Genomic DNA, 22,637 nt, shown 5'->3' on the forward strand with positions numbered 1-22,637 from the left:
GATATGCCTGTGAACGCCTTTGTCAGAATCTTTCCCATCTCTTCATTCCATTCTAAATAATGTGAACGCAGCATAACACATATGGACAAACACATTTTAATTCACATTTACATCTGCAGGCAGTTTAAATTTACCAGTTGTGTTTTGAACCTGCATTTTCAACAGCCACTGGACTGAGCAGGGTTTTATTCACATCTTAAACTATTGCTCAGTGATTCCTCACTGCAGTTAACGGATTGAGAGCAAAAGCTTTGTCGAGCTGAAACAGTAAATCAATTAATTGACAGCTAATTTGTCATTTTTCATGTAAGAATGTAAAATACTTCACTGGCTCCAGCTTCTCAAATGTACTTTTGTCATTATATGATAATGAACTGAATATCTGAGGTCTGGATCAGTCAGTATCTCATCTTGTGCTCTGGAAAACTATTTTTTTTGACATTTTAAAGATAAAGCAACAAATTATAATCAGTGGTGTAATTTAGAATGAAAATAATTGAGTTGAAGCCCTAAAGCCATGTAGGTGAGGCTTTGACATTATCACTGTCGCTCTGGAAGGGGCAGTGTGTGTTTGTGTGTGTACTGTAGGTGAGGTTAGGTTTCGGTCAAGGTTAAGATAAGGGTTATGTATAGTTAGGTTTGAGGTCTGAGTAAATTTTCGAGCAATTAATGTCAAGTTTATGTTGTCTTAAGTCTACGTGTGTGTGTGTGTGTATGTAGACATTCTCCACATAATCAGGGTGTTTTGTGATGGTTGATAAAAAATGGTGTGACTCACAGGTCGTCTGCAGCAGTGTTAGTGAATCATTTCGTGGCTTTAATGAACAGCTCATTAGATGGAAACCTCGTTAGTCATCTTTCGAAAGGGAGCAAATGATCCAGGATGAGGAGAAGAATTCGGTGCATCTATTTAATTGAAGGTAGGAAGTCGGGGAACATTCGAAGATGCGCCTTTGGTTTCGGCTGCATGAGAAAATATCACCATCTTCATTACAGCAGCTCTATAAATATAACCGTCCACGGGAAACGGCTCCTAACCTAAATATGACCCTGAATATGGAATTTAGTTTGAAAGTAATGTATTTCTAAGGACGTCCTGTGTTTGTGTAAGTGCAAACCAGGAATATTTTCTTATTTCACTGCATTATAAGTGGTCACATAGCGGAAAGTGCTGTATCATAACATGATAACATTTCTCTCCCTTTTACAGATATGTGACAAAGAATGGCATTATTACGTGATCAACGTGGAATTTCCTGCGGTGACACTATTTGTGGATGGTGTGACCTACGAACCCTACTTGGTGACGGATGACTGGCCGATCCACGCCTCAAAGATTGATACACAGCTGACTGTGGGTGCCTGCTGGCAAGGTCAGTGTGTGTCTGTTTATAAATATTGTAGCTTCAGCGCAATGCAGAAAAGTGTTCAAGATATAAAGGAAGCTGAAATCAGACTAGGCTTGGATGCAAGTGCTCTAACATTATGTTGTCGGATTGTTTACAGCTCTGCTATAATCTTACAGTTTTACGTGCAGCAGCCTTTTCAGCTCCAGGTTATGGCGCTTATTTATTTCCTGCACATAAAATTAGGAATTCAGTTCCTATGGGTCTATTTTCAACAAAAGGAGCCACATCAGTACATTTTTATCACTTAATTTAAAACCACAGTTTTTTTTCTCTTATATAATTGGGTTATGACTGCACATTGACAGTTACAACTGCTTCAGTGTTTTTGTTTATACCATATATCAACAGATAATTTTTCCCTATGCATAAAAACAGCATTCTGCTCCTGAATATCATAAGGTAACCTCTTCTGGAGGTGTCACTCTGGCCCGGGGATGGCCATGTTAAATGTCACTATAAATTAACCGACCATGTATCCATCCGCCCATATGTCCATTTTGTTCCACTTATCCAAGGTGAAAAACCTGCTGTTGCAATATTCCAAGAGGAACAGCTCAACGTGATGGTGATATGTGGTAAACACAGAGAATTCATCAACAATGACACACGTTTTTTTTCCAAATCAAATTTGAAGCACAAACAGAAAGGAAGAAACCAGGAGACTCACTGTGAAGATAAATAAAGAGATTAACATTTACACCCAAGGGCTCCTAGTGCTGCTTCCTCTTTGAAATGGAGAGCCTTGAGCTGAGTGGGTATCAAACTGGAAATTCTGTGTCAGCTCCAGCGGCAGGGAACGAGAGCGAGAGGTGATCACATTGGAATGAATACGCGCTACCCTGCTGCCATGTTTACGAGTTGAATAATTACAGAAAAGTGTTGTGCGGCTTGCGTAAATAATGCTTCTAACGCTCGCCAGCATCATCAAAAAGCCTCAATACTGCTGTTATTTTGGTTGCTGTTTTGAAATTTCTTTTCATCCAGTGCCTGATTGCAATTCTCTTTTTGTCGTCATCACTTTCTTTCTTGCTTCATCCGACCCTCTCTTTCTGCCTCTTCTATGAATATCTGATCGAGAGAGAAAGCCCTGAAGGAAGGATTAGCCAGAGTGAATGGAGGACAACTTTGCCAGCTATTACATCCCAATGAAGCCGCTCTAAGCTTCACTAAGCCGCAACTGATAACTTTGCAGGCCATTAGCGAGCAAGATTGCCTTTCAGTCTCTCATTTCTCCATCCCCTTTTCTCTACAATCAACAACATAATGATGAGACATGTGGAACGAAAGGCATTCAGACTGTACTTTCACTGCCCTGAAAGCAAGAGGAAGGCGCATGTGCTCGCCATACAAGGTTAACATGAAAATGGTTCGGTTGTTTGTTGTTGGCTTCTCTCAGCGGTTTTCTGTAGGGGTAAGCTGCTGATGTGTTTGAACGGGGGAAATTGTGTTTGCTTTCTCATTTCGTTTGTAGCAGAAAGGTGGGTGTGAACTTTCAAAAGAACCCAACAGAGTATACATGTTTAACCAAAGAAGAGGAGGCGCAGAGGAGGCTTCAAAAAGAGTGTGGGGTGATTGTACGTGTACGAAATGAATGCATCATCAGGAACTTCAATTTGCAGATGATGTCGACGGTTTTTAGTCCAGCAAACAGCGATACAAGAATAGACGGACCCATTGAATACATCACTAAACAACCATAAGTATAAACATTATTTGTTGGTTAAATTGATGGTGATCCATTAGAGCTTTTCTCATTATAACTCTATAGTAATTAAGTCTCTGTTTCTAGTAAGTGTTAAAAGTCACACCAGTGAACAAGCCATGAACAATAAAGGGGCCAAGAAACTGAATAGCTTCAGGAAAGGCAGCCGTTATTATTGCCACAGTGTCTGATAGTTAAGAAGGAAAACATGCGTAAACAGGATCCAATGGTCTGAGCACAAACTGGAGTCTTTGGGCCTTTTTCTGAGAGATTTAAATCCTAAATATTTTATAAGAAACGTTTAAAGGACACAGATAAAAAAAAAAGATGTTTGTGTGAAAATGTATTTATACATAAGTATCTCATAAATATTTGTCTCCTGAACATAACTTTTATTTTTTCATCAAGATCCATTAATTATTCTCTAAGAAATCATGGTAAAAAGTTTGGAAAAGTCCTCTCACAATGTTAAAGAACAATAATGTGATTTTTATGAGGTCTTATTTTTTTGAGTAGACACATAATATATCTCATATATCTTACATTTAGCCCCAGTTCTAATACACTTTCTTCAAGTCATTTTCAAGTCACTTTGGTTTTGGTTATTAAAAGATAGCAAACCATTTTTCTTTGTTTGTTGTTTGTCATGCGATTGGGTATGATAACCACGTCCACACCACCCTTTGTTTTATCTCCAATAAAAGCCCACGCTACAGAAAATGTCCTTGCAACCAATGTGGACATAAAACTGTTCTTGCAGGGTTGCTACCACAGCTCTGTTATTGGTATATAATGTAGTCCTATATTGAAGTGCTACACTAAAATGCAACCTCAGCATTTTAGTATTTGATTACTGACAACACTCACCAGTGTGGTTGATAATATCCTCTGGTTGTGATCTGGAAGTCAAATATTGTCTGTGAATTACACTTCACAGACAATATTAAAAAAGTATCAGGGCTTTGCGATGACCATTTGATCTTGTGTAGCAGATTAAAAGGTTTTTCTTGTCACGCAGCTTTGTTGGTGAAGCAACTTTGCACGTGCAAGTCCCTTCATGTTACTTTATTGCAGCTTTAAATATGAAGAAACAACCTGATTTACATTAACTACCCTCCAATTCAACAATATATTAAACATCACATCGGTATGCCAGCTTCATATGTTTTAAAGGTTAATGCATAGCATATGTTGTACATCTAGAGGGACTACATCCCAACGTTATGCTCTCATTCACCACTGTTGCTAGCCTCCACCCACTTTAAGATAAACACAGTATGAAAATGGGTTGTTTATAATACACGTTACGTCTCCTGCTTTCTCTATACATCTATACGTCCTTGTGTGATTCACATTGAAAGAGCTGAGAGAGTTTAAACACTTTCAGGCACACTGGTATCTGCTCATAATAACATCTGTCATTATCTATTGTTCCCCCAGGCCTCTCTGTGCAGAGTTGTTCTATACCAGGAGAGCATCACGTCTGTTAACTGTCTGTCTGTCATTTTATAACACTGGTCTTTGTATGCAGGAGGTTAACAAGTTGTCTTTTGAGAAACAATTAAAACATTATTAATATTATTAATAATAATATTCTTATGATTCGTTTCAGAATCGAATATTTCATATAACCAAAAAATCACAATAAGAAATACCCGTTGTTGTGAAAAGAACGTGTGTTTAAAAATCAAACAGTTTCACACTAACATTATGCCACTGTGAGACATATCTATATATATACTGTATTAAATGGCGCATTCATATATATACAACACAGTTTAGAATATAAATATTGGCTGAGGTACTGTCAGTTCTGATGTCATTTGCATTTCCATAAGGAGACTTGATCTGAATGCCACCCCTCACTAGAATTTGTCAAAAATATTTAAGCCATAGCTGACCTACATTGAAAAGACTCGCACTGGAAGTAATTTGTGTTAAGTGGGCTCAGACCTTTATGATTTGATGGAAATGACACACTTCATCAGAAGTGGTGAAATTGCACCACAGAGTAGAGCTGACCTGTCCCCGAGCGAAACCTGATGTTTGGAAGTAAAATGAAGACTCATAGGAAGACGTCAGGGTTTGACTGAATCTGTGATGGAGCTGACACCATGGACTGCAGTGCTGTGAATCTTCACAGATTTAGAGACTGTGGAAATGTATTGACCCTCAGCGGAGGTTCCGTTAATTTAGTAAAAAAGGATCCATTTCATGTCAGTTGTAAACCCTGACAAGTGTCAGAATATCTACTGTTGAGCTAAGTGTTGGAAGTGTTTAGTATAGATTTGACTTTAGTATTGCAGATTAACTAATGTTCCTGTCATGGCACCTATTCTAAGGTAGATTTTTGTCGATTGTTTTGTCTAACAATATTATGCAGTTATACCTTTTTCTGTAGGAGTGTTCTGTTATGCTGTTGTTGTCATTGCTATTGCAGTGCCTGCACAGCACATATTGTAAAATTCCCCCTTAAAATACCAAGTAATTCACAATCTATTTGTTTCATTTTATTTCAGACATAAAACAATCTCACATGTTGTTTTAGTGAACTAAATATTGGCTGCAGGCAGTGGCTGAGTGTTAGTTAAAGCTTACATCAGGACAAAGAAAAAAACAGTTATCTCCACCAATAACACAATCAACCTAATTCATTAATTATCCAAAGACTGATAAAGTTATTGATGCCTCACTTAATGTTCATCGTCCATGGAGGGTTCAACTTGGCACTGTCCGCTAATGTTAGCCTGCAGCACTAGTGTCTCATTTCACATCACAAAAATTGCAGTGAGTTTTGTGCGTGTGTTTTAAAAAGTTTAACCACCGACATGCTTATTTCCTTAACCTGTAGTAAACAGTTTTATATTCAAAACCTAAACTATGTTAAGTGAAAAAAGTAATATCTGTCTTTATATTATTGAGGTGAATAAGAGTATTTTTAACTTGGTTTACATTGGTTTCAGATTCACAGATGTCATATCCAGCAAACTGTAGCGACACACATTATACATAATATTCTCTCTTATACTCAATCTGTTTCTATCCAATTGTCCTTTGCCACCCCACTTTTTAATTCTCCTCTCCTGCTTTCCACATCTTCCTGTCCTCGCTCCTCTCCTCTCCTCCCCAACCTTAGGTGGAGAGGTAGCCACCCCCAGGTTCACTCAGTATTTCCATGGCAGCCTGTCAGGTCTGACGATCCGACCAGGCCGGATTGAAACCCAGAAGGTTATCTCGTGTTTGCAGGCGTGTAAAGAAGGACTTGATATCAACTCCCTCGAGAGCCTGGCTAAGGACATAAAGGTTTGTTGAAAAAAAGGAGACTGGGTTACCAATATAGACACACACACACACACTTTCAGTCTCAGATTGGTTGTATTGTAACTTCCTACCATCCTATTGGCACTGTTGAAGAAGACAGCGTATTCGCTTCAGGATTCATGTGCCACCTTCTGTCACGTTGAAGCTGTCAAGACTGTTGTCGTTTGCTAAGATCCTTTTCTGTAACAAACATTTCCTCATTAAACCAAGATATCATAAATCAAGTTGAGTTGAATGAACACAATAGCTTATTGTGTTTGTGTGTGTGTGTCCAGTTCCATTTCAACCCTGCCCAGTCTGTGCTGGTAGTGGAAGGAGAGGATGTGGACAGCATCAACACAGCCATGACCAAGGTCTCCTACATCAACTCTCGCCAGTTCCCCACCGCAGGCCTCCGACGGCTACACATCACCACCACAGTACAGTGAGTACACACACTGTATATTTGGATGACGCACCATCTAATACACCCAATCCAGCTACATCCACATGTTCACATCTGCCCAATTAAAAGTCGAGCAGTTGTGTTCAGTATCACAGATTTTCTGTTTTTCCAATGTTAATATCAGATTCAGAAATGAATCCCTTCACCTAGGAGAGAAATCACCAACACAACCAACTACTACTTTGTTGGACTTTGTTGTCACTTGTTGACACTTAGTGAGGCCCCTATTGTATTTACAGCAAGTAAATACAGTAGTATTTTCAACTACTACAATAAACCAGCAGAACAAGCAGAGTGTGTGTGTGTACGCTGATTGTGTATATGTACCTTGATTCTGTGCAAGTTATGTCTCTCTGGTTTTTCATTACCATGCTGTACAATAACTAAGGTGTATGTGCTTTAACAAACAACACATTTCATTATCACCTTTGCTTCATGCATTCAGTTGGCCGTTGTGAGGTACAGGGATTTATTTGATGTACCAAACAGCTTCGTATTTAATGTGTCATGAAGGTCCATCTGTTTTATTTCTTTCTGTGACAGATGGAGAAAACTACTAATGATGTGAATGTACTAGTTTCCAATTCTAAATTTTGATTCCAAACAACACACATCTTGCTGAAGGACGAAGAATGAGTTTTCACGTTGTTGAATAAAGTGCCGGTTCTCTTAACTGTCCCTTCAACTAAAGTGTGAAATGTGATATACATAAACCAACCTGGTGACAGAGGAGAGGTGGATGATCACATTAGGTACAAACAGCTGGAGGATTGGTGGTTGGCGCAGTAAAGGAAAAGCTCTGTCGGGTGTGTTGTGTCTGAGTTTGTCTTTAAGCCACAGAACTCCCAGTGAGGATGGATCATTAGAGTAAAAACTATTAAACCTCTAAACAGAGCATCTGGCCATTAAGGACATTCAACGTGCTGCTGATTGAAACACCCCATATTGCTCCAGTCCTTGTCTGCTTTCTCCATCTCTCTTTCTCATGTGTGTGTCTATTTATATATTCAAATCTTAATTTGATTTAATTCCACTTGATCCATTTTTCCCAATGGTTGCAGGTCTCAAGGATGATGTAGTTGTTTTGCCAGATTGTTCTGTTATTTTTTCTAAAATCAAATATCTTGACAACTGCGTAAATTCTTGAATCTACATTTGAAAAATAACCGAAAGAATCTGTGTCTTGTCGTGTCCTGGTAGTTGATATTGATAATAATGACTATAATAACTTTATTTATAGAGCTTTTTTAACAGTGCAACACAACAACAAAGCAAATGGTTAAATGGTTCTCTAATGCTAGTTACGGGAAATATGAAAATCTAATGGCAATGCAATAATAAATGATCTAACCATATACCATGCTTTATTGTACAGCAGGAGTGGTTATTTTCTTCTTTATGACAAGATATAAACATACTGTTAATCATGCACCAACATAGTAAACACAGCACCTTTAACACTGGAGTGAGAGAAATTGTGAAATGTTTCATCCCACTCAACCATTATATTTGAGAACTTGTACTCAGTGTCTTTGAGCTTAGTTATTGTCCATGATGACTTATTGTTAAACTGTTAAATTGTTAAACTGTTAATTGATTGGACATCATGGACATGTAATATATTCATTTCTTTCTTAAATGCTTTACTAAATGATTTGATTGAAAGTAATAAGTAGTTTAGCTTTGGTGTTACTCCTCAAAGCTTTCAGCTGCATCACACTGAATGTAACAGTCTCAATTACATCTGTGTGTTTGTGTGTGTCTGCTTCCTCTCACATTTAAAAAGTAATTGTTTGTCTTCACACAAGTTTGTGTTAAGTTGTGTTCCATTTGTGTGTGTATATATTTTTGTGTGTGTGTGTGTGCTTATTCACGTGTCTCACAGTGTGTACGTTTAACGTCTGCTCTCCCCCACACACACGTCCAGTGCCTGTTCATTTTGTAGAGCAACAAACACAGGCAGGTGAAATCAGCTTAGTTGTGCGCTGGTCGATAAAGTGAAACGAGCTGAAGGGGCAGCGGTGGAGTCTAACTCTGAACAACACTTCACAGCTGCCCCTGGAGATAAAGACTGACGATCCACCTTTACACTCAGCACATACAGTCTGTTTAATCTGAGGAAAAGGAGATAATATGTTGTCCTATTACACATTGTGGATCCTTTTTTAATCTCTGTTATGTGATATTAGTCTGGTCTTGTTGGATTATTTATATAATACAAAACAACCCGAATCAACATATCCCACATGGCTCGAGACAAACTTCTGTTTGTAATATCCAAACAGAATATACCTGTATGAAATTGTGAATATTGTCATAGTTGCATGTAAACCTATTCTTTATGCTCAGAAGTTATAATCATTTACAACACTTTTTTCAGTTATAGAGATTAATCCATAATGTATACATAGTTGTTTCTAAGTTTGGACAGTTTGTGGACAATATATTCAAGTGAGAACTACTGTGGCTCATTAATTTTACCAGTTTATTCACCAGAGTGAATGAAACCAAAAAGCCCCTTCATCATATGAATAAATTAATGTGTTTGTCCTCATCGGACGTCTTGATATGAGCATTGATGAAGTTAGAGAGAGTTTTGGTTGTTTCACATGAGAGATGTTTCTATTTTCATCCCTGCTCTTCTTACTGCTCTGTAGTGGCCAGTTGAAATGTATATTACAGCAGCAGAACACAGTTAGAATTTGGCGCCGAGGCTCCGACCACATCTCTGACCCCCAGATATGACAGATAGATATAATGGAGAGTGATGAACAAATATCTTCAACCATGCTGTCGGAGCCAGCAGGTGGGGCAGTGATACAGAGCAGCAGAGGCACTGACAAGCAAAGGGAGAGATAGGAAATCTGTGAGCTTAAATAGACCTCCAAACAAACTTCAACCTTTTTTTTGTGTTGTTGTTGCTCATGTATTCATTTATTTAATCATATATTTAATCCAAGAGATTTAAAACAAAGTCTTCAGGGGCTTCAACACATGCTGTCTGTGCTTGTTGTTACTTAGTAGTTTATTACATGAATAACATGAAAGATAAACACACAGAACATGTAGTAGAATGGTATAAAACATATATTGTGCAGTAGTCAGACTTCTCTTTTATACCATTGGAGAGAAGATGGAAGCGCACTGTGATTTGCTCTCAAACAAGAATCACATCTCAACACCTATACAACCAATTAGCATTACATGAACACTATATGAGAGAAAAATCCTTCTTCGTATGAAAATACAAAACATGTGGTTTACATCTTACATTCTTCAGCTAAATTAACCACAACTGGTTTATAAACAAACTGATGAAAGACACATAATAGTAACAGAGTTGGATATTTGTGTCTCAACCACATCAAATTTAACACGACACAAATGTAGCTAAATGAAGACAAATACATTAGAAGTGAAGAAGTGACCTCTGTTCTCGTCTCTGTGTGTCAGGTGTTTCGGGGAGGACACGTGTCTCTCCATCCCAGACGTCAAGGCAGTGGTTATGGTGCTGCCGCCCAGTGAACCGAGAATCACAATTACAGGATCTAATCGACTCGTCAGGCCTGCCGCTGACCTGCAGGGCCCGCTGGGTGTGGCTCCCTTCAAAGAGCTTCACATCACCAGCACAGTAATGAAGGGAGGCAGCCTCGGTGGATGTGAGTGGAGAGGCTGCGGCACCGGCTTGTTACGATGCTCTCATGTCATAATAGAAATGTTATATTGTTCCAGTTAATGGGTTTTGAAATTGCTGTTAATGTACAAATGTACTCTTCGTGAAAAGTTTTTACGGCACAATAAAATCCATTTTGCACATATTTGCACACAGTCCGTAGGCTGGGTGTGATGGAGGTGATGCACAACCTGGACTACTGTGACATCCTGGTCATTGGAGAAGAACTGAGCCCCGAGAGAGAGAGTCTGGAGATTCATCACAGTGCTTTGGTGGGAAAACATCTGGACGCCACCAACTCCACCTCTGGAATTTCAATATATGGTAGAAAAGTTACACGCTCATTTTACTGTACATGTGTGCACCACATTTTCACTCTGTGAGTTACACCAACATGGCAGTTTGTGTAGCAGTCAGTACAACATGTTCCCCTGTGTGTGACAAGGTGTGGACTCCATGGCTCACTATGAGCAGGCGCTGAGGCAGGTGCGCTACAGGAACTGGCAACCTGCCACTCTGACCGAGCGACGGTTCAGACTCACCTGCTCCGAACTCAACGGACGTTACACCAGCAACGAGTTCAACTTGGAGGTCGGATTGATGATCTTACCTTTTCCTCGTGCACTGTTTATTTCTCCATTCGATGTTTTCTTGTTTCTCTTATTCATTTTCTTTTTAACTCATATTTCGCGATGGCCCAAATTCACCCACCCTCTGTTTTTCCGTGACGCTGCAGGTCAGTGTTCTCCACCACTCGGCGCCTGTGGAACATGTCAATCATATGGCAGCCCAGCCTCCGTACATGAGGCCTGTCCATCACCCACTCATGATACACACGCTCAACTCACACTTGTCAGGTAAGTAAAGTGACTGAAGCAGGTGCCACTGTCTTTTCTGTGACTCGGCTAAACAACAGGGCAGTATTTATGTTTGACAAACTATTATTTGTAATTGAAAACAAAAGCAAAATGAAGAGACAACACCTGTAAATACATTAATGGGACAAACTGTTTCAAAACCAAATCTAAGCTGTGGAATTTGAGGGTTAAAATGTATTGTTGAATTGGTAACCATAACAAAATTAGGATTACAGCTATAAGAGATAAAATTCTATTTGAGGCTCAAACCTTAAGCCAAAAGATTGTACATTGAAAATAGGGCATTAGGAGAACAGCTTCATTATCTAATACTTGAATGACACTCAGTAGAGCACATCTTTGCACAGAATTTTGCAATTATCCATTTGGTTGTGTTTTGTAATCCTGCTGACAAATGGACAGACAAACAAATGCAGATGAAAACATTACTTATTGGCGAACGTAAAAATAAACAGAGACCTTTTACTTCTCTTCTTCTCGTCCAGGAACAGCGCCACCAGCAGCCACAGCAGTGATCGTGGTTTGCATCGCCGCCCTGGTCGTGATTGTGGTGATTGGGGTGTACAGGATCCACACCACACATCAGGAGGGGTCCAGAGAGGACGAGGACGAGGTCAAGGACCCTGAGGTGGACTGGGACAACTCTGCCCTCAACATCACCGTCAACCCCATGGAGGTAACTCATAACATTTTTTGGCTGTTTTCCTTTATTGTCTTTCCAATGGACCATGTCACGGAAACGTTCCTGACATGTTTCCCTCTGATTTTTCTTAACTCACTGGAATCTGTTGCAAATTGCGTTAACCAGATTTAGGATTTGTAACTAAATCACTCCGTTCTCTAGAACATGAGAGGAGCTCAGGCTCTGGATGAGGAGGTAAAAGAAGAGAAGCGGGAGGAGGTGGAGGAAGAGGAAGAGGAAGAACAAGGATTGACGAGTGCTGAGTCAGACAACAGTGATGACGATGAAGAGGAGGAAGAGAGAGAGGAGATGAAGAAGAGGAAGCAGAGGGGAAGACTTGAGTGGGACAGTTCCTCAATAACATACTGACCACACACATGCATAAATATATAACTAAACTACACAACAGTCTCTGCAAGTGTGTCGCTCCAGTTATTTTTTAATGAAACATCTCCCTCTGCTGGACAAAGTCAGAAGTACAGAATCAGCTGCTGCCTCTCAGCATTTGTATGCACATTAATTAAGATTCACGTCACAGTCAGTGAGACAGAAAAAAATACATCAAACAAGCACAGCTCTTCAGTATGTGTGCAGAATTAGTCAGATAAGATTGAACCTCAAACTCTGAAGAGTGAAATCTGAAAAATGGCTACACAAGGAGGATTCAAGCTTTTATCTCCGCATTTAATATTTACACTTACGTGTGTCCTGAGATTTGTTTTGCATTGTTTCCTCTTTAAAGAGTTTGTCTGCAAGATGGTGAGTTATTAACAGATTTAACAACGAGACGTATCCCCATACATACCCATTAATAAATGTATCCATAAAACCTTTTTAATAGAATTCCTTCAGCCTATTTAGTCTAAATAGAATAGCTGTAATGTCACTAAGTGTGTAACCTCTGTTCTCATCATTAACTCAACATCTGTAACACTTTTCTGTCTTTAACATGTGTGTGATCAGTGCTGAGTTTCACCAAACACATCACAGTGCTGTGGTTCTGTGGCCTGGAGACCAGAGAGAAATCTTCTTCTGCTTTTACCTAAATATTCCACATTAATCCTGATTTACACACAAGTCAAAGATGAATTATTATCTGTTTAACCTAGATTTTAGTTTTGGTTTCAAAATCATTTCTTTTCTGTCTGTTCAGAGCCGATTGACAAAGTTGATTGTGGGTAAACTACTCTCAGAGACAGAGCTGATGTCCTTCAGAGCCTGTTTGCATTTGTGTCCTGTACCATTTTCACACAGTGGCCTCATATAGGGTGAGATCGCTTATCTTTCTTTTTTCAGCAGATGAAATTATGGAGTTGTTGCTATTTACTATTGAAATCTGCTTTTTCATATTTATTTTTCTTTCCATTTAAACAAAGTCTTCTATGCAGTTAAAGGTCCAGTAAAACCAGTACAGACACTGACAGTCCAACATTTAGACGTGTGAGAGAATCAGTGCAGTGAAGGATGAGATATCCTGACCGGACTTTTGTTGCCCAGTATCGGCCAATCTCAAAAATATGCCCGATCTTACACTACCCATAATGCATGTCAGATGGACATCCCTGTAGCTTAAAATCTCAGTATAGTGCAGACCTGTAGCAGAGCAGAGATGATGTGGCTTCTTAATGTGACTTGGCAAAGTTCCTCTTTTTATCATGGACAGATTTTCATGACCATGGGGCACAAACCACCACCCACATAACCACAAAGGCCAGGAAACCATGCAGCATATATCACTTTGAAATTATATTTATTATTTTGACATGTTAAGACAACAGGAAGTGTCGATATAGTTTTAACACAATGAAAATGTAACATGATTTAGTTTAATTTACCAAACATTCAAAGGATTTCATAATCATGCAAGATTTCATCCCATATTTAAAGAAGTAAAAATACTTCACAAATCTTACAGCCAAGGGACTCCATTGGCTCCAAGACCAATTACGATAGTCTATATCATGAACCCCACAAATTCAGAGCCTTATTTTCCTCTTTTTGCTGCTGATTTGCAGATTGTTACCATGGAAAGGTCTGAGGGGAGTTAATGTTTTAGGTTTGAAATAGTCGGACGGATCTGTCTGACAGAGTGTGAATCAGAGGAACTTTGCTAAATGTTGCTGGAGAAAGACGCTGAGTGATTGTTTGTTTTACTGGTGTCCTCAGAACTTCCCAGAACCATAAGCAGAAATTTCACTCATACTGATTCCATCTTGTACCATTTATTTTAACAGATTTAATCCCATGAGTGTGTCTTCATCCAGATGATTGGAAAGTTCATGCCTCTCCATGTCGGTATCATCCCTCTGAGCTCTCTCTCTCTCTCTCTCTCTCTAACTGGTTCTTTGTCTCCTCCCTCCCTCTGTTGGCCTTTGAGAACCTGTGGTTGTGATGTCATCATTGTGAAACAACTGCCTTGCTCCCTTTGTCATATTGTGCTTCTGAAAGATTAACAAGAAAAAAAAGATTCTTTTACATATAAAAACAAACCCTGTAAAAATGTTCAAGACAGTTATTTTATATATCCGTTTCTTTTTCTTTTTGTAAACAAAATGGTTGGGATCTCTCTCTCTTTAGTGGTCATCCCACTGCTTTCTGTATATTGACCAATAAAGACTTGTTTTAGACTCTACAGCTGCTCTCGCTCTTGTTTGTACAATAGACGTCTGAAACGACTCACGATAAATTACATAATTAATAAACTGTCATCTGGCGAGCTGCCTAGATTCATCTCATGTTTGAGCTGACTGGGTTTTACATAATGAGCTCACACAGACAGAGAGTGGACTGATTTCCATGACATCCCTGCATTTGTTCACACTGTTTGTTTTTCTGGGCCAAAAGACTGAAATATTTATACAACAGTTTATGAGAAATTCATATTTGAAGCCTCATTGTGCCTAATGTCGCAGCCAAAGACAAAACAGGTAAAAGAACATTTTCTAAACCATTTAACAAAATGTTTTCTGCCGTGTCTGTTCTGTTGTACAACTGAGCACCAGTCTCTTCTGTGTACTTACATTTGGCTTCTCTGTTAAACCTTTATGAGAGCAGTAAAAACACGCCGCTACAAAGGGAAATCTGCGTGAGCATGAAATTAGCTGTTTGAACATGAAGGTCGACACTTTCCAAAGGATCCCAAAATAGTTCTGAGGTTAGAGTTATACAGAAAGAAGTCAGAGAATTAAAAAAAAAAACCATTTTAATCAGGAGAGACTTTAGATGAAAATAGTACAACATTCATTGCTGTGCACAGTAAGAAGAAAGTGATGTGATATTAATGAGAGCCCATGTGGCAGTTAGATCCCTTGTGACGTCATCAAGGTTGAAAGTGGGCGTCATAGAGAAAGTCTTTCTGATTAAACTTATGCTAAATTTATTTATGTTGAACATATTTACATATTTTTACTAACTTTCCTTAGTGGAAAATACAAAGTGTGTGCAGTAAAAACATATATATATATATATATATATATATGTGTGTGTATATATATATATATAATCATAGATAGATTGATTCATTTCATTGATTCATTTGTTTCACTTACACATAACAGACATATATAAAGAAAAAACTTAGATAAAAAAAGATTTAAGATAATGCAATATGTGTCCAATGAGAAATTAAAATGTGTTAAACAGTTCACAGTTAAAAAATCTTTCAGAAACAAACGAGTTGTGGGATTTGACTATGAGGAACTAACAGGTTTTATATAAACTCATGCAGTATTGAATTATTTGCATTTCATGATGTAACACAATGTAAGAATGTGGTGAGTCCTGTCATGAGGAAAATAATTCATTCTCCACTGTGAGTGTCTACAGAATTTGTCACTGGTGATGTGACTGAATGTTATGGTTTATATTTAAAATGTGTGCGTGTGTGTGTGTGTGTTTGTGTGTGTGTGTGCGTCAATGCTCAGTCAGAACAATCATTTAAATTTCTAACATCCTATAATATTTGATGTGACAGTATGACTTCACTATTGTCTCTTCTCTGCTGTATATAATCCACACACAACAAACTACAGTGATCAGTATTTCTCTTAAAGAACTGTTCTGACTGTCAAACGTCACATCACAGACATTTGATGTAAAGGAATTCAGCTGTTAACTGAACTTTCTCTGGGTTCATCTCTTAAATTCTCGGACTTTTCACTTCTCAGACCTTGTGCACTTGAAGTGTTGCAGCTCTGCTCACAGCAGCACTGAGTATTCATGACGACACCGTGCAGCCCCCCCGAGGACGTGAGAAATACAATCAGCTAATAAGCAGCTTATTGGCCCTTTTCACTGATGAGCGCTGCATGTTCAATAACACTCTAATGGACCCGATGTGACTAACTGCTAATAACGTGGTTCAGCTTTTTACTTGACTGGTTTTCTTAGGTTGTAGAATCTCCTTCTTTTAATCTCGTATTATTCTTTTCTTCTTTATTGTATTTAACCAATTAGGATCCAATCAGGATGTTTCCCTGCATCTTCACAGCATCAAATAACTCATCAAACAAACCTTTCAGGAATATGAACGTTTGAACTGACTGAATGTTGATCCATGTGTTAAGTACCACCTCAAAGGATAGAAATCATCTTTGAAAAAATTTACTTTTACTTTTTAGTTTGCTCCATGTCCCATCTCCTAACAAGGAGGAGGGGGGATTTTTTTTACCTAACTGCAGTCAGCCACCAGGGGGCAATAGTGACTCTTTGGCTTTGGGGAGACATCGTATCATCCATCATACAGTCTATGTATTTGTTAGTTTGTTTCTCTCTGTGAGTCAGAACTCATGACTCATAAAGAAATACTACAGGACATCACTGATGATTATTATCCACTTTTCCAAATCATTTGTTCATCAGTAACACTGTGTTTTTTATCATGGTCTTTATTTCCACTGTGAAGGCAAACTGCTCGTCCCCAGAGAGAAGTGTGTTGTGTTGTGGACCCTTTCACACCTCAGCTTCCTATTAAGTCCCAGAATAGAAACTCAAGTGCTGCTTTGGAGCCTTTTGGCAAATGTTTGAAATGAAGCAAATGCAACAGCAGTGAGTGTGTGTGTGTGTGTGTGTGTGTGTGTGTGTGTGTGTGTGTGTGTGTGTGTGTGTGTGTGTGTGTGTGTGTGTGTGTGCATCATTTGGACATATAGAGAAACAAACAGTGTGTTCCTTCGGTCTCTGAGGTATTTTACAGATTTGAGATTTTCATAGATTACACATTATAATTACACAAATTGTACTGATTGTTTTCGGTGGTGAAAATTTAATTTAAAAGCACGATCAAGCTGCTGTAAACTAACTTGCACTTAAGTATTTCAATTTGCTGCTTCATCAAATAATGTATTATTTACTCCACTACATTTACCTGATATACACTTTTTTCATATAAAACATACAATAATACACTCTAGGTATAATTAGCTCTTCTTCAATGTTGACATTTCTCTATTAATGCACCTGCAATAATAATCCAATAATATTGAAGAAATTACAACATTTTTTGATTATCTATCATGAATACTTGATAGATAATTAGACTAGTTTTGGCATTATTTACATTAAATATGCAAATTGTGTAAATATAAAAAACTAATCATTCTGCTGATAATATAAAACTATGAAAAGTCAGCTGTTGAAAAGGACTTTAAAGGTTCAGTGTGTAGAATTTAGTGACATCTAGTGGTGAAGTTGCATGTTGCAGCTGAATACCAAACACCTCACACTCCCCTTCCAAACATGAAGGAGAACCTGTGGTAGCCTTCAGTAATAAAAACTCAAAAGGTGTTTAGTTTGTCCAATTTGGACGACTATAAAAATCATGGCAGCCTCCGTAGAGATGATGTAAATATAAAGTATTTAAATATAAAGGGCCCATTCTAGGGTAAAGAAAACAACAATTCATACAATTAAGATGAAACGAACGAGTGAAAACATCATTAGGATCTTTTTATATATTACATTTCTGCTAATAGATCCCTTTCACCTAAATCTAACACACTGAACCATTAACTTGTTAATTATGATGCAGAACCTTTACTATATAAAAGGATTTTCCACCTTTAAAAAGTTCTGGTTGAAGCGTTGCTCTTCTTACAGGTGTGAGACCTTATAAAAGAGGGAGAATAGTTTAAAAACGGGGAAAAGGTCACACAGTTTTGTAATCTCCTTGGAGACAGTCATGATGTAGCAGCTAGCGTTCACATGACAAATGACAGGAATGCTGGTATTGGGAATTAAAAAAAGAGGGATTTATTGTCAATCTACAACAAGATCCAGGATCAATAATCTTTTGAGGGATGAAACACATTGTTCTCACCAGAACGTAATTTAAACCCTGATTCCCCCGATGGAGAAATGAGTTCCTCAGACGGTTCCTGTTCCCTTGGGAAAGCTCCTGCAGCGGAAACTCACCTCAGGAGAGACACACGTTTGAAACCAGCGTACTTTCTCACCTCTGACAGCTGATCAGTCACTGCAGGATCTGTGTGGGTGAGTTACTGACCTTAATTCAATGGGGGACAGACGTGTGGGGAGAAGGTTTCCTCATCCTCTAAGCACTTCTGATCAAGCTCATGAATGTTTCAGAGGTGAAACATGCACGTTCATTAACTCAGAGATTTTACAACATTGTTGGTGGGGGTGGACATGACAAGTGAGATGTCTCTTTCTTTGTGATTACATGGGATCTATAAAAACACAATAGGTTTGATTCTAAAGATGTGCTTCATAGACCTTAACTGTTAAATGTGGAATAGTTGAGCCTAGAAATTAAACTAGAACCAAATTAAAATAGAACCTAAATGATGCAGACAGGAGGTTTCCTCAGTTTGTGAGAGGGTGGGACTGTTCTCTCACTGACCTCACATCCAGGAGGTATGCTTGTTTTATAAACCATTAGGATTAACTGTGGGACTGTTTTATTCTGCCCTGTTTTTTTTGTTAGTTGGCAAAAACATCTCAACCGATTTCCATGAACTTTTTCGCACAGATCCACTTTTCTTTAATATTGTGAGATAAGGTGTTTTTAGTCATATTTTAAATGGTGATATTTAGAAGTGTGTGTATTTTGGTGCAGCTCCAAACAAAAATCTGGATGTAGTGAATTTAAATGAGGGGCTGTTAGACTGTGTGATTTAAATTTTTGAGTATTTTCTTTCAGTATGTTGTTGTTGTGCTTTCCATTAGCCCCATTTTTATACATTTGGAAGTCACTGACTATTATCTGATGTTAATTGAAATTAATATGAAACTCATATTCCCATTCTCACAATGGATTTGTCAAACTGCGGTTTAAATTATATATAACTATAATTATGCTTTGTAAATAATACAGCTACCTGCTCTGTAAAACAAGCTTGGTTTGCGTTTGCAACCTTGTAAATGTTATTTAGAGAAGTCTTTACCTGGTGTAAAATAAATCAAGCTGTTTGTTGATCCGAGTCTCTGGTCCTGACAAATTGTGATTGTTTGATCTACAGTACAGTGTCTGGATTGTGAGGCTGTTGAGCTTCATTACATCGTCTGTCTGCTATTGATCTCTCAAACATCAGCCCCTTGTGTGTTTCAGATCTGGGTGAGCCAGACCTGATGTTGCTTTAGTGAACATCTGATCCCATGTTGTGCAGCAGAAACATGAAGTCTGAAAACTCAACAACGTCCGTGTTCTCACCCGTCTGCTCCCTGCAGTTTTTCCCTTTTAGACATCGAGTGCATCAATATGTCCCCGGCTGAGTGTGAGAGTGTGAGCTGGATTTACAGCTGCAGGAGCTGCTGGGCTGCAGGTTGGCTGTTTACTTTCCCAAGTGGAAACTGCACACTTGAAAATTGGGAGAACTTACAGCCAAATAGTTTACGGCCCAATTTTCCTTGCCAGTGGCTCCCTCTGTGGATAAAATGCTCCCTCAGACACTAGGTTCTGAAAGTGTGTCAACCCCAGATGAACCATCAGGGTGTTTTGCATCTTACTGCAGCTCTGTGAGTTGTTTCTAAGTGTCAGATGTATTTCTGGATAACTCCATCGTGTATATTATCCCCCACGGTCCTAAAAATCATCTGCTGTGGTGTTTTAAGACAAATGTCAAAGGGAAAGAAACACAAGGATAATTTTTTTCAAATTCACTTGGCTTTTTATTCACATTTCATATCAGCTGACGTCTCCACTGCACCGTCTGTCCATACATTCTACAACTTTTCTGAAATGGTCCTTCTTACGCTCTCTCCCATTCTAACTGATGGGAAAAGAGGTGGGACCACGGTCATCACAAATAATAACAATAATAATTATAATAGTCATAAAAAAATAATAATAAAAGCAGCATTGAATCAACTAGTTCTGATTTCTCTCTCCCTTCATCACTAGCATCTTTGTATTATGTTTACCTGAATGTAACCATCACTGATCAGTTTAAAAAACATAGAATTAGTTTGTGATAAGTAAACATCACCATCATCATCATTCACCATCAGAATCAGACTCCACACTCATAATAACATTAATAATATTAATTATTGATAATGACAATAATAATAATGTAGGATACAAACTCAGAAGTGAAAAAAAGTGACTCAAGCTTTTTTAGGAAAGAAAATGTGTGTGTGTGTGTGTGTGTGTTGGTCATCTGCATTTTATTCTGAGCCCAAAAAACACTGCGATGCCGCTGCAATGTTGCTGTGTCCTGCTCAGGCCTTTATCATAGATCCAGAGTCTAGATCTACTTTGTTTGTTTGTGTGTTTGCTTGTTTGTTTGTGGTCATTAAGACAGTTGTGCGGACAGCAGACAGAGACTGTCTGGTACCAGCGAGCTACAGCAGGGGGCCACAGACATCAGCAGGGAGGGAGGCTCCTGTGACTGCCAACAGCATGTTAGCACTGGTTCCACAGCGGCACGCCTCGACCCACAGCTCCGACACACACACTCGTGCACTCCACTGCTCAGAGTGAAATACTTTGGACACAACGGACTACATAATACATGATCTAGTGCCCTGTTAAGGATGTTTGTCAGTGCAGCTTAACACTAAACATTAAACAGCGATTTAGGTTTTTCCCCTGTGATGAAGCCCCTTTCATCAGGCAGTGATGACAGTCTCAATAAGCTGGACCCAGTGATGTAAACTAAAACAGCGCAAGTCTAAACTGAATATTTTCACATACACAAAAAAGCAGCAGCAGCACAAACTGTGTGAGAAGCATTTGTGCTAAAATCTGTTTTCTTTAATCAAATAATTCCCCATCAAATCTGATCAGACCTCACGTACCCAGCTTTGATACAGTAGATCAGGCGAGTTTCTGAACTTCAAATCCTTAATAAATAAAAACTGAATTTTGATTAATGTTTGTTAAGTTATGAAAGTTACAGAGGAATTTTTTAAGATCTGAAGTGAGGTTGTTCAGCAGTTTTTGTCCAAATAATGTCACCTCAGATCAAACTATAAAACTATTTTCTTTTCCTTTGGGGGATTTAAAAATCCTAATTACTCTCCCTAATGTTTGGCTGTTATTCATGATGAATATCTTAAAGTTATGTATAACAATTTTACATACATCAGCAAACGTAGCATCCTGTCATTCTGTACTGGTGCCCTGTTGGATGGTTCAGTAGACGACAGGCCATATTAATAAACTGATGGAGGATCAAATTACTGAGTTAGAAACATTAAGACTTTAAAATCCTTCCATCATTATTTCTTCACTCCACTGCTGTCTGGTACTTTTATTTCTTAATATTTTAATTATACCATGTCTGAAAGGGGCTATCACCAAATATCTGCATGTAGCCAGTAACTCATTCCCCCTGCAGCCATGCTTCCATCTACTCTGCGTGCAGTGGGAGCTTTAGGTCGGGCTCCGAGTCACCACAAAAAAAAGACAGTGCTAAAATGCTGTTGGACCTCTGGGCTGTCACCTGTGCCAGTGGAGACTGTGGATACACTCTGTGGTATCCAACTCAAACATATTGTCTTGACTGTATGTCAGAAAGGCCTCCGAGGGTAGGATTAGTGTGCCTTCTCGTCGCAGTTTTCACTCTCATCACTAGGTGGTGGTGTTCATCTTACCACCGTCTCCCAGAGGATGGGCTCACTCTGACGGGATCCCATCATCAATAATTTATTTCAGTAAATCCAAAACTAATAAATGAGCAGCTTGAAATCCAAAGGAATCTGGAGCCGTCATGTCCCCTACATGTAGGCCTGGACCTCCACCATCAAATCACCCATCATCCTTCCATCCATTCCTCCTCCATCGTTGTTGAGCTGTGGCGCTCTCAGTGTGGACATTCTTCCATTCGTCTTCCGTGTCTGCATCTTTTTTAAATAAATGTGTTTCATCCGTCCACCGTTCCACTTCCTGGTGGTCTGACTTGTGGCGCTGTTCTCTCACTTGGTCCTGCTCCTGTCAGTCACTGGTACTGGAGGTAATTTTTGAGGGACTGAGGAAGAGGGAGGCTCTCGATCTCTTGAAGCCGCTCCCGACCCAACGCCAAGCGGGCTGCACGCCGACACAGGTCCATTAGAGGAAGGGGCTCGGCT

The 22,637-nt window shown here is 38.9% G+C and overlaps 2 protein-coding genes across 8 annotated transcripts in view; one reads left to right on the forward strand and one right to left on the reverse strand.

The window, feature by feature from the left end:
* The window catches only part of clstn2a (calsyntenin 2a), a 121,129-nt gene extending 108,511 nt beyond the window's left edge, over nt 1-12,618 (forward strand). The window contains exons 10-18 of the mRNA XM_069511071.1: nt 1,211-1,373; nt 6,248-6,414; nt 6,708-6,856; nt 10,331-10,536; nt 10,707-10,874; nt 10,996-11,141; nt 11,287-11,407; nt 11,914-12,104; nt 12,273-12,618. Of these exons, the coding sequence (XP_069367172.1) occupies nt 1,211-1,373; nt 6,248-6,414; nt 6,708-6,856; nt 10,331-10,536; nt 10,707-10,874; nt 10,996-11,141; nt 11,287-11,407; nt 11,914-12,104; nt 12,273-12,479 (1,518 nt within the window). The 3' untranslated portion in view covers nt 12,480-12,618. The remainder of the gene's footprint in view (nt 1-1,210; nt 1,374-6,247; nt 6,415-6,707; nt 6,857-10,330; nt 10,537-10,706; nt 10,875-10,995; nt 11,142-11,286; nt 11,408-11,913; nt 12,105-12,272) is intronic.
* Nucleotides 12,619-20,210: 7,592 nt separating this feature from the next.
* LOC109636993 (SPRY domain-containing SOCS box protein 4-like) overlaps nt 20,211-22,637 on the reverse strand; it is a 71,529-nt gene continuing 69,102 nt past the window's right edge. For all 7 annotated transcript variants that reach the window (XM_020099083.2, XM_069511001.1, XM_069511000.1 and 4 more), the window contains exon 3: nt 20,211-22,635. In XM_020099083.2, the coding sequence (XP_019954642.2) occupies nt 22,508-22,635 (128 nt within the window). In that variant the 3' untranslated portion in view covers nt 20,211-22,507. The remainder of the gene's footprint in view (nt 22,636-22,637) is intronic.

This window comes from Paralichthys olivaceus, chromosome 16 (assembly GCF_024713975.1).
Source record: "Paralichthys olivaceus isolate ysfri-2021 chromosome 16, ASM2471397v2, whole genome shotgun sequence".
NCBI lineage: Eukaryota > Metazoa > Chordata > Actinopteri > Pleuronectiformes > Paralichthyidae > Paralichthys > Paralichthys olivaceus.